This window comes from Neopelma chrysocephalum, unplaced genomic scaffold (assembly GCF_003984885.1).
Source record: "Neopelma chrysocephalum unplaced genomic scaffold, ASM398488v2 Primary Assembly neopelma1_243, whole genome shotgun sequence".
NCBI classification, from domain to species: domain Eukaryota; kingdom Metazoa; phylum Chordata; class Aves; order Passeriformes; family Pipridae; genus Neopelma; species Neopelma chrysocephalum.
The window spans coordinates 171,846-182,619 of NW_020897905.1; the positions used below are offsets into that span (position 1 = coordinate 171,846).

Genomic DNA, 10,774 nt, shown 5'->3' on the forward strand with positions numbered 1-10,774 from the left:
GTGCCCTCCCCACGGCGCAGGTGCAGGAGTGGAACATGGAAGCCCCTCACCTGATGCCGCTGCAGCCGCCGCTGCTGCCGGAGCGGGCGCACGTGCGGGAGGCGCAGCTGCACTCGGCAGAGGCCTCGCTCTGGACCGTGGTGGCCACGGTGCAGGCCATGGAGAGGAAGATCGACCTCCTGGCCACCCGCCTGCTCAGCCTGGAGGGCCGCTCCGGCACGGCCGAGAAGAAGCTCCTGGACTGCGAGAAGACGGCCATGGAGTTCGGGAACCAGCTGGAGAGCAAGTGGGCCGTGCTGGGCACCCTCATCCAGGAGTACGGGCTGCTCCAGAGGCGCCTGGAGAACGTGGAGAACCTCCTGAAGAACAGGAATTTCTGGGTGCTGCGGCTGCCCCCCGGCCCCCGGGGCGAGGTCCCCAAGGTAAGGGCTCCCGGGGGGGCTGCAGGACAGGGGGGGACCCTCAGTTTCCCTGGGGAGCAGGCGCCGCTGAGCCGCGGGGACGTGTCCCCGCAGGTGCCGGTGACGTTTGTTGACATCGCCGTCTACTTCTCGGCGGAGGAGTGGAAGAATCTGGAGGAGTGGCAGAAGGAGCTGTACAACAACCTGGTGAAGGAGAACTACGAGGCTTTGCTCTCCCTGGGTAAACATTCCCTTTTGTCCCTTTCCTGGCAGGCTGACGTCTCCCTGGAGGGTCCCCAGCGTGGGCGGTGGCACTCGCTGTGTCCCTGTGACCACCCATTTTGGAGGGAATGCTCCACGGCTTGTGCTGTGTGCATGGGAACAGGGTGACATGTCATGCCGTGTCATGCCATGCCATGCCATGCCACGAGGGGCAGCCCCTGCCACCCCAGGGGGCTGGAGGGGGTCCTTGTCCCCAAAAAACCAGGGGCTTGACCCTCCAATGTGGAGATCCTGTGGGATTCAGGCAGGGTTTGTGCCAGGAGGGATGCCGGGGCCTGGCAGCCCGGTGTGTCCCCTGCCTGTCCCCCTGTGTGTGGGTGACAGGGAGGGTGTGCCGGGCACAGCTCCGGTGCCATCAGTGCCGTGTCCCCACAGACGGTGCCCTCTCCAGGAGCGAGGCTCAGCCCCGCAGCGAGCGTGGGGAAGGGCCCTGTGTTCCCGAGCAGCGGGAGCTGGAGCAGCGGGAGCTGCCGCCGGACGCCTGCGCAGGTGAGGCGTGGCAGGAGGACCCCGTCCCCACTGGGCCCCACTTCCTGTCCCCCCACCCTGCCCACCCCAGGGATGTCTCTCCTCCTTCCCCAGTGGTCCTGTCCCCGCTGGGCTCAGTTTTCCAGCTGTGACTGGGAATTACCATGAGTGACCCCAGAATATCCCAATGACTGATGCACTGGGAGTCTTGGATATCCATCACTGGGAGATCTGTGTGTCCCTCATTGCCAGCACATTGTGTCAGAGCCTGTGTCACCCACAGTCACCCAGCCCCATTGGCCCTGTCGTTGTCACCCATCCCCAATGGTCTGTGCCACAGTCACCTGTTCCCAATGGGCTGTGCCAGAGTCATCTGTTCCCAGGGGCTGTGCCACAGTCACTTATCCCCAGGGTCTGTCTCAGGGTCAGCCATCCCCATGGGGCATCTCAGGGTCACCCATCCCCAAGGACTGTCCCACAGTCACCCGTCCCCACAGCTCCCTGGGCGTGTTGGATGCCCCATAATTGCTTTGGGATGGGGAAGTCCCACTCAGCTGGATCCCAGGGGTCACACACCCTTGGTGGCCATGGGTCACACCATGTGGCCACTTCCTGGCCCTGGACAAGTCTCTCCTTGTGAACAGAATCGCTGATCTCCACCTCCGACATCCTGTCCCGGATCAAGCAGGAGGTGGCCTTTGTGGGGGAGCAGCAGTTCCCGGAGGAGCGGGGGATGCCCCCAGACCCCTGTGCAGGTGAGCCCGGGGCTGAGCCACCCTGGCACTGCTGCCTGTTGGAGCTGTTCTCTCCCCATCCTCCTGGAGCAGGATGTGGCCCGGCGTGGCTGAATCCCTGTTCCCATCCCGTCCCTCCCTGCAGGCGCGGACGCCCTGATCACTGCACACGACTTCTTGTCGTGGATCAAGCAGGAGGAGGAGCCCTGTGTCCGTGAGCCCTGGGAGCTGCCGGAGAGGGAGATGCTGCCCCCGGGTCCTGGTCCTGGTGAGCGATCCCCACCACGGGGCTGGGATGGGGCTGGGGCGAGGGGGGAACCGCCCACCGGGCCGGGCTGTGACCTGGGGACATCCCTGGTAGTCACTGACCCGTTTTCCATCCCCCGCAGCCGGCGAGGGGCTGCTGGTGAAGACGGAGGAGCGGTGCCCCCACGCCGAGCCCCCCGAGGAGGTGGGTTTGCCGGGCGGCTCCGGGGAGCTGCTCTTCCCCGGCGCGGGCTTCGGGACCCCCGAGGGACAGGCGGCGGTGCCAGCGGCCGTGGCTCTGCCGGCGCAGCACAGACTGGGCAAAGCTCCGGGCGCCGAGCCGGGCCCGGGCGCCGAGAGCGGGGGGGTCCCCGCGGCGCCGCCGGGACCCGCCGAGGAGCGTCCGCACGGCTGCGCCGAGTGCGGGAAGAGCTTCAGCGGGAAGAAGAGCCTGCGGATCCACCAGCGCAGCCACGCGGCCGAGCGGCCCTACCCGTGCGCCGAGTGCGGCAAGAGCTTCAATTGCCACTCGGGGCTGGTGCGGCACCAGATGATCCACCGCGGGGAGCGGCCCTACAAGTGCTCCGAGTGCGGCAAGTGCTACAGCCGCAAGGAGCACCTGCAGAACCACCAGCGGCTGCACACCGGGGAGCGCCCCTTCGCCTGCGCCCAGTGCGGCAAGAGCTTCATCCGCAAGCAGAACCTGCTCAAGCACCAGCGCATCCACACCGGGGAGCGCCCGTACCAGTGCCCGGCCTGCGGCCGCAGCTTCCGCTACAAGGAGTCCCTCAAGGACCACCAGCGCGTCCACGGGGCCGAGGCGGGGCCGCCCCCGCTGCCCCCGCCCGGGATCATGCCCCCCGGGGATTAGGGGTGTCCCCCCCCCGCCGCGGACTGACACCCCCCCGGGACGGGGACGGGCACCGGCCACGCAGCTTCCGACCGAACCGAGGTGCCCGGCCGGGGCGGGGGGGCGCGGGGGGACCCCCAGGGAGGTCACGCACCCCCCGGTCCCCCCGCCGTGGACGGACACTTCGGCCCCCAGCGCTCCCCCCACAGACAATGTCGCCGCACGGGGTGGGGAGCAGCCCCCCCGCCGTGCCACCCCCCCGCGCCACCCCCCGCCTGCCGCTCTGTCCCCCCGGCCCCCGCCGCTTATTTTTACTGCCCCCCCGTCCCGCTGTACAGTGCTTGGGGTGTAGTTTTGTATGGACGAAGCGATCCGGAATAAAGTCGTGCTGGGCTGCAGCGCCTTCACCCCAAAACCCCGCGGGGTCCCCCCGGGATCTGCGGCCACTCCCGCCCCGGCCGGGGGGTCCTGCACCCCGGGAAGGCAGCGGCAGCAGGATGGGGAAGGAAGGGGGAATATCGTGGTGGGACACGGGACATGTGGGAATGGTGGAGCTGGGGGTGTGGGGGCTGCTGGATGTCCCCGTGTGACCGGCTGCGGTGGGGCTGTGTGGAGACCCCCAGAGCAGGGAGATGCTGCACCCGTGGGTGACACTGCTGGGAAGGGAAGGGAAGGACAGGGAATGCTGCTCCAGGGAGTGTATGCACACGTGTGTGTCTGTGTGTGCTCATGTGTGTCTGTGTGTGCAGTGTCTATGTGTGCACACACCTCTGTGTGTGCTCACGTGTGTGTCTGGGCTCACACCTGTCTGTGTGTGCTCACACCTGTGTTATCTGTGTGTGCTCACGTGTGTCTGTGTGTGTGTGCACGTCTGTGTGCTCACACGTGTGTCTGTGTGTGCTCACATGTGCCTCTGTGCTCACATGTGTGTCTGTGTGTGCTCACATGTCTGTGCTCACACACATTCACACCCCAGCCCTGGAGCCAAGCGTGTCCTGAGTCTCCTGGTGCACCTGAACCCCACAGCCCCCCCCGCTTCTCAAACCCTTTCCTGCACCTCCACTTTCCAACATTTCTCATTTTTCCTGCCTTTCCCGAGGCTCTTGGGCTGCCCCTGAGGTCTCCCTGGTGCACGTGCCCAGCATCCCCCTCCCTGCACCCCTAAACCCCTCTGCAAATCACATGAATTGGCTGAACCCCGACTTCTGTCCTCCATCCCCGACCTATCCCCAGGTCCCTCCTGTCCCCTGTCACTGACCTGTCCCCAGGTCCCTTCTGCCTTTGTTTTGGGGACATTTCACCCAATTTTTTCACCTCAGCCATGTGAAGCCGTGGCCCTTCCCCAGGCACCCCCTGGTCCCCGAGCTGGGTGTCCCCGTCCCCCTGGGAGGCCCCAACCAGGGCTGGGTGACCCAGCAAGTGCCACAGCTCCTGCTGCCCCTCTGTCCCCTCCCCGGGGGCTGCACCCACCTGCCCCACCCCACGTGGGTGGGGCAGGAGCTGCCAGCGAGCAGGAGGTGGCACTTGGGGTGTCCCCACGTGCTGGGGGGGTGGAGGGGGGGACACAGCACAGGAGGGGCTCGGGGTTCAGCGGTGCTGTCACCCTGATGTGGGCTGGGGATGGAGGGGGCAGGGGCACAGGGTGTGAGGCTGGGGTGCCCTGGGGACACTGCACAATCCTTGGGGACACTGCACATTCCTGGGCACCCTGTACATGCCCTGGGAACCCTGGACACTGCTGGGGACCCTGCACAATGCTCGGGGACACTGCACATTTCTGGAGACCCTACACCCTGCTGTGGGGGGACACTGCGCATTCCCTGGGGACCAAACACGCTGCCCAAGGGTCCCCTGCACATTCCTGGGGCCCCAGCACGTGCCCTGGGCACCTTGCACAGTGTCTGGGGACCCCACTCGCTGCTGGGCACCTCGGACACTCCCTTGGGACACTGCACTTTGTCCAAGGGGACACTGCACAATCCATGGGGACACTGCACACTCCTGGGAACACTGGTGGGGGTCTCGGACGCTCTCTGGGGACCCTGCACACTGCCCAGGGGACCTTGCATGATGCCAGGGACCCTCCACAGTGCCCGGGGTCACTGCACACCGCAGGGGGACACTGCACAATGCTGGGGGACACTGCACAATGCTCAGGGACCCCACATGCTGCTGGGGACCTCGGACACTCCCTAGGGACACTGCACATTGCCCAGAGGTCTTTACACGATGCCAGGGACCCTCTACACTGCCTGAGGACCCCAAACACTGCTGGGAACCTTGGACAACTCCCCGGGGACACTGCACACTCCTGGGGACCTGGCAGGCTGCCTGGGACTGCTGCACACTACTGGGGACCCCAAATGCTACCTGGGCACCCCTAACACTGCTGGGGTCCCCAAACAGTCCCTGGGGACCCTAAACACTGCTGGGGACCCCACACACTGCTGGGGACCCCAAACAGTCCCTGGGGACCCTAAACACTGCCGAGGACGCCAAACATTCCTATCCTCACTGCCTGGGGACCTCAAACACTCCTGGGGACCCTAAACACACCTGAGGACTCTCCACATTGCCTGGAGACCCCAAACACTCCTGGGGACCTTCCACATTGCCCCTGCAGGCTCCCCCCTAAGCTGTACACACCATCACCCCTCTCCAGGTCCACACAGGCAGACAAAGCTCCCAGTTCCAAGCCCAGATCCTGCTGCCCCAGGCCTGATCCCGGCTGCTGGGCTCCCCCATAGCAGTGGGGTGAAGCTCAGAGCCACCAAAGTCATTTGTCCCACGTCCCTGTCCCCGTTCAGGGCCGCGCCAGGCAGGGCCACGGGACAAACAACCCCCCCCCACACACACACAGAGACCACACGCGAAAAAAAAAAAAACCGTCTTTTCCGTTCGTTTTTTTTTTTTGGAGGCTTTTTTTTTTTTAACAGAAGTTTTATGGTTATATGCAAATTAGTTCATTAAATGATTTGCATAAAATGTTCGCACAGTCAGCGACTAAGTGTTCCTAAACTCCCCAACCCCCCGAAAGGTAGTAAATCCTACTCGACTACGGGCGTCGCGACACCCACGCGCACACGTGTCCCCCGCGGGCTCGGCGCGACCTCGGGGCCCGAACACGCCCGAACACGCGTGCGGGGGACACGTGCCCGGCGCGCCCCGAGCGCGCGGCGCCGGCCACCCGCGTGTCCCCCCCACCCCGTACCTGCCCGCGGGGCCGGCGGGGCAGCGTCCCGTCCCCCGGGGGGGGCGGTGGGGGGCACACCGTGTGTCCTTGGCGGGCCGGCGCTCGGCCCGTCCCTAGCTGTTGGTGAGGAACAGGCGTCTGTGTCTGGAAGCGGAGCCGCGCGGCCGCCCTCGGCGCCGGCCCCGGCCGCGGCCGCTGAAGGGGCTCCGGCTGGGCACAGCGGCGGCGGCGGCGGCGTCCACCCACGCGGCGCTCTCGCCGCTGCTCGGCGGCTCCGGGAAGCCAGGCTCGACTTTGGGCTGCTCGAGGAGCGGGCTGGGGTCGCGGCGGGGCTCGGAGGGGGGCGGCGGCGGCGGCGGTGGTGGTGCCGGGCTCTGGCGGGCGCCGGCGCGCTCCTGGCGCAGGTAGCGCAGCTCGTCCCGGATGTCCGTGAGGACGCCGAGCAGGCGGAACTGCAGCTCCCGGTCGCGCGCCCGCTCCTCGCGCTGGGTGGCCCGCTCCTCCTGCCACATGGCCAGCTCCTGGTGGTACAGCTGGTCCCACTGCTCCTCCAGGTCGAGCAGGTGATGGATGCTAGTCCTCCAGCTGTCCCGGCGCTCCTCGCGCAGCCGGGAGCAGCCCAGCCCGCGCGGGGGGCCGGGGGCGGCCGGGGCGTCTCCTGGGGGGGAGGCGGAGGAGGGCAGCGACTCCTCGGTCAGGGCGCCGTGGAGCGGGGAACGGGCCGGGGGCTCCTCGTCCGCCGGGGCCTTCTCCCAGGTGGGCCCCATCAGTACCCTGGGCAAGGCGCCCATCTCCGGGCCTGGGCCCCCCGCCTGCTCCTCGGGATGCGCCGAGTCCATCCCGCGGCCCAGGGCGGGCAGGTCGGACACCCCCTCGTGCCCCCAGTCCGAGTGAGCGTCCGCGGGGTTCAGGGAGTCCTCGGGCAGGGAGGTGACGGAGCCCTGGGAGCTGCAGCGGCGGATCAGCATGGCCTGGCGGGACAGCTTCATGTCCTCCTCCGCAGACATGGGGGCCTCGGGCCCCGGCTGCATCCCCACGGCCCCGCCGTGGCCACGCTCCACCTCCCGGCCTTCCCGTTCCTCCTCCTCCGACATGGAGGCGTAGGAGACCAGGGACTCGTTCCGCAGGGATGGGGAGATGGCCGACACGTCTGGAGTCCGCAGCTCCGGCCCCGACTCGGCTGGAAGAGAAGAGGAAACCTCTGGTGAGACCCAGCGCTGGCCCAGCCCCTGGGCCCTCACTGACACACAGATCCCGGTGGATCTCCATCGTGACTCCACTGGCAGCAAATCTCCAACCAAATCTGCTGCCAGTGGATCCTGACCCAGCGGATCTCCATCCAGATTCTTCTCCCAGCGGATCTCCATCTGGACCCAGCAGATCTCGACCCAGAGGATCTCCACCCAAACCCCGCTCCCAGCACACCCCTCCTGCCCGTTCCCATGTACCGGAGCCGCCCTGCCCCTCTCCGCGGCCGTAGTCGGTGCTGCCGGCGGGGTCGGGGCTCTGTCCCGGCAGCCGCGGCGCGGCTGAGCCCTCCATGTCCGGCAGGGCCGAGGGCTGCCCGTTGGTGTCGATGTAGATGCTGGGGTGGCTCACGCCGGGCTGCAGGTGCATGAAGGGCTGCTTGGACGCGCCAGGGAAGAACAGATCTGTGGGACACAATGGGATCTGGCCTCAGCCCAGGGGGGGACACGGTGGCACCGAGGTACAGACGCCCTGTAGGGCCGTCCCATGTGGTCCGTCACCTCCCCCAGCACCATCCTGGACCCTGAGGGGTGGCATCCTTTAATGCCACACAATCACAGATTATGGAATATCCTGAGTTGGGAGAGACCTCCAAGGATTATCCAGTCCAACTCCTGGCCCTGCACAGACACCCCAACAATCCCACTCTGTCTCTGAGAGCATTGTCCAAACCCTCCTGGAGCTCTGGCAGCCTTGGGGCCGTGCCCACTGCCCCGGGGAGCCTGTTCAGTGCCCAACCACCCTCTGGGGGAAGAACCTTCTCCTGATATTCAACCTAACCCTGCCCTGACACAGCTCCAGCCATTCCATAAGACTTCCATCAGCCTAGAGATCTCCTGCTCAGCAAATGATGCATGTCTGGATCAGAGACACCCAAGTCTGGGCCACGTGGACCAAGCCCTGAAATGCCCCCAGTGAAATCAGAGGGGCCACACTGGGATCAAAGAACACCAAATTAAAGAAAGAAGAACAAAAAAAGACCCGCTTCTGCAAAGTTTGAGATACTCCTGTTGATCCTGTTGATCTGGGCACAGGTTGCCCAGAGAAGCTGTGGCTGCCCCATCCCTGGAAGTGTCCAAAGCCAAGTTGGACAGGGCTTAGGGCAACCTGGGATAGAGGAAGGTATCCCTGATCAGTGCCAGGAGGCTGGAATAAGATGAGCTTTAAGGCCCCTTCCAACCCAAACCATCCCATGGCTTCTGTGACTCGCTGATCCCAGGTTATTTCCACAGTGGGTTGTTAATCCCAGCGCACACAGCTCCCAACCCCGGCAGTTCGGCACTTGGGCACAACAGGCCCACGGCTCTGCTGGATGCCATAATCCCAACGCAAACCCCCAAGTCTCCTTCCAGAATCCATCACGGAACACCAACACCCGGCAAACACCAGACATCCCTCGGAGAGCACAGCGGGAACACTCCAAACCCCCCTCTGCCCGGAGCCCCGGCACCACTGACCTGGGTCCAGGATGATCTCGGGCTCCGAGTCGTGGCTGGCCTGCAGGAAGGTGGAGGCCACCATCTTCTCCAGGGGCGTGAGGCGCGGCTTGTGGAGCGGCCCCCCGGCGCGGTTCATGGGCAGGTGCTTCTTGGAGGTGATCTTCTTCTTGACGTCCAGCCGCAGGTCGCGCCACTTGTGCTTGAGGTCGTCGATGGAGCGCTCGGTGTAGCCCAGGAAGTTGACGCGGCTTTGGATTTGGGTCCAGAGCTGCTTCCGCCGCACGGGGTGAGCCCGCAGGGCCTCGGACCCGTACAGGGCGCTGAAATGCCGGACCACATTCCAGACCAGCGTCTCGGTCTCGTCATTGGAGAAGTTGGCCTTCCTCTTCCGGCCAGACGCTGGCATCGCCTGCGAGGCTGCGGCAGAGGTGGAAGGGGCACAATTGAACCTCGGTCCCCACTCCTCTCTGTCAGCTCCGGGGGGGAACATGGGGCTGCGGGAGCCCGAGGGAGCCGCGGAGGAGGGAGCCGAAGCAAGAGCCCCGGAGGCATCCATGGCATGGGAGGCTTGGGCCGGGGAGGATCTAAAGAGCCGCTTCGGCGCAGCACGCGGCACGGGCGCACCGCATCCCCTCGCCCCGGCTCGGGAGCACCTGGGAGGGGAGAAAAGGAAAGGGCAGCGGTGGGTGGTGGCAGCGCGGGGTGACGGCGAGGGAGCCCCCGGCTCTCTCCAAGCGGAGGCACCCGGGAGCCCCCAGCCAGCTGCCACGGGGGCCACGGAGAGGGACGCGGCCGTGGAGAGCGCTGGGGCCGCGGTGAGGGGTCGTGGTGAGCGCCTCGGCCACGGCACGTGCTGCGGGTGCCTCCGAGGGTGCCGAGGAGCACCTCAGGGCCAGGCTGAGGGTGGTGGGGGGCACCTCACGGCCACGGTGAGGGTCTCATGGCAATGCTGACCGTGACGGGGAAAGCCTCGGACATGATGAGCAACTTGAGGTTCCCAGCAAGGGCCTCGGGGCCATGGCACTGACCGTGACCTTAAGGACGGGTCACTGGGCCACGCAAAGGTGAGCACCTCAAGGCCATGGTGAAGACCTCAGTCAAGGCTGGCCTTGGCAAGGGTCTTGGCCACGGTGAGAACCTCAAGAGCGCAGTGAGCACCTCAGGTTCCCGGTGAGGACCCTGGGGTCGTGGTGAAGCCCAGAGCCATGGTGAGAGCCTCAAGGCCACAGCACGGGTATTACGGAAGGCCCTGGCCTTGAGGTGAGCACCTTGAGCTCCCAGTGAGGGTCTTGGCACCATGGCAATGATGGAGGCCACGGCAAGTGTTGCAAGGCCACGACACAGACCGTGGAGAAGGCCTTGGCCACGGTGAACACCTGAAGATCCCCACGAGGATCTCGGGGATGTGGCAAAGGCCTCGGCCGTGCCGAAGGCCTTGGCCACAGCGAACACCTCAAGCCCCCCATGAGGACCCTGGGGCCGTGGCAAAGACCTTGGCCACGGTGAAGACCCGAGCTGTGGTGCACATCTGGAGCTCCCAGCGAGCACCCCGGGACCACGGCAAAGACCTTGGCCACCCTAGAGACCTCAGCCACGGCGAAGAAGACCCCCAAGCTCCCCACGAGGAACCTGCGACCACATCAAGAACCTCGGCCACGGCAAGCGCCGCAAGGCCACCATAAAAGACCTCGGCTACCATGCACAACCCGGGCCGGGGGGTCACGGCGCCCACCCGGGGCCAGGTAACACGCACCCCTCCAGCTCCCAGCGAGGACCTCGGGACCGCGGCGAAGCCCTCCCACCCCAACCTCCCGCCGCACCCCAAGAGCTACAGCGCCCACCATCCCCATCCCCGACGAGCCCCCCGACCCCAGGGCAGCGCCCACGGGGGGGGGCTGCGAGCGGCACCCCTT

General features: G+C 66.1%; 3 protein-coding genes across 3 annotated transcripts in view; 2 read left to right on the plus strand and 1 right to left on the minus strand.

Moving 5' to 3' along the window:
• Positions 1 to 14: 14 nt before the first annotated feature.
• On the plus strand, positions 15 to 3,379 carry LOC113977470 (zinc finger protein 282-like). The gene is made up of 6 exons (XM_027703603.1): positions 15 to 422; positions 516 to 642; positions 1,059 to 1,172; positions 1,796 to 1,906; positions 2,031 to 2,153; positions 2,275 to 3,379. Exons 1-6 carry the CDS (start codon positions 36 to 38, stop codon positions 3,000 to 3,002), a joined length of 1,590 nt encoding a protein of 529 aa, XP_027559404.1. The 5' UTR covers positions 15 to 35; the 3' UTR covers positions 3,003 to 3,379.
• Positions 3,380 to 6,287: 2,908 nt separating this feature from the next.
• Positions 6,288 to 9,498, minus strand: LOC113977483 (protein PRRC2A-like). The gene is made up of 3 exons (XM_027703616.1): positions 8,880 to 9,498; positions 7,623 to 7,826; positions 6,288 to 7,354 (listed from the first exon to the last, which is right to left on the minus strand). The coding sequence occupies exons 1-3, from the start codon at positions 9,415 to 9,417 to the stop codon at positions 6,288 to 6,290; spliced, it is 1,809 nt and encodes a 602-aa protein (XP_027559417.1). The 5' UTR covers positions 9,418 to 9,498.
• A 444-nt stretch (positions 9,499 to 9,942) lies between these two features.
• Positions 9,943 to 10,774, plus strand: part of LOC113977484 (zinc finger protein 777-like) — a 28,208-nt gene continuing 27,376 nt past the window's right edge. Inside the window, exons 1-2 of the mRNA XM_027703617.1 lie at positions 9,943 to 10,011; positions 10,444 to 10,603. Coding sequence (XP_027559418.1) covers positions 9,943 to 10,011; positions 10,444 to 10,603 — 229 coding nt within the window. The remainder of the gene's footprint in view (positions 10,012 to 10,443; positions 10,604 to 10,774) is intronic.

Coding starts and splice junctions, on each gene's coding strand:
- LOC113977470 (XM_027703603.1), top strand. CDS start 36: ATGGAAGCCCCTCACCTGATGCCGCTGCAGCCGCCGCTGCTGCCGGAG. Junction 423..515: donor CCCGGGGCGAGGTCCCCAAG/GTAAGGGCTCCC, acceptor GTGTCCCCGCAG/GTGCCGGTGACGTTTGTTGA. Junction 643..1,058: donor CGAGGCTTTGCTCTCCCTGG/GTAAACATTCCC, acceptor GTGTCCCCACAG/ACGGTGCCCTCTCCAGGAGC.
- LOC113977483 (XM_027703616.1), bottom strand. CDS start 9,417: ATGGATGCCTCCGGGGCTCTTGCTTCGGCTCCCTCCTCCGCGGCTCCC. Junction 7,827..8,879: donor CGAGATCATCCTGGACCCAG/GTCAGTGGTGCC, acceptor TGTGTCCCACAG/ATCTGTTCTTCCCTGGCGCG. Junction 7,355..7,622: donor AGAGGGGCAGGGCGGCTCCG/GTACATGGGAAC, acceptor CTTCTCTTCCAG/CCGAGTCGGGGCCGGAGCTG.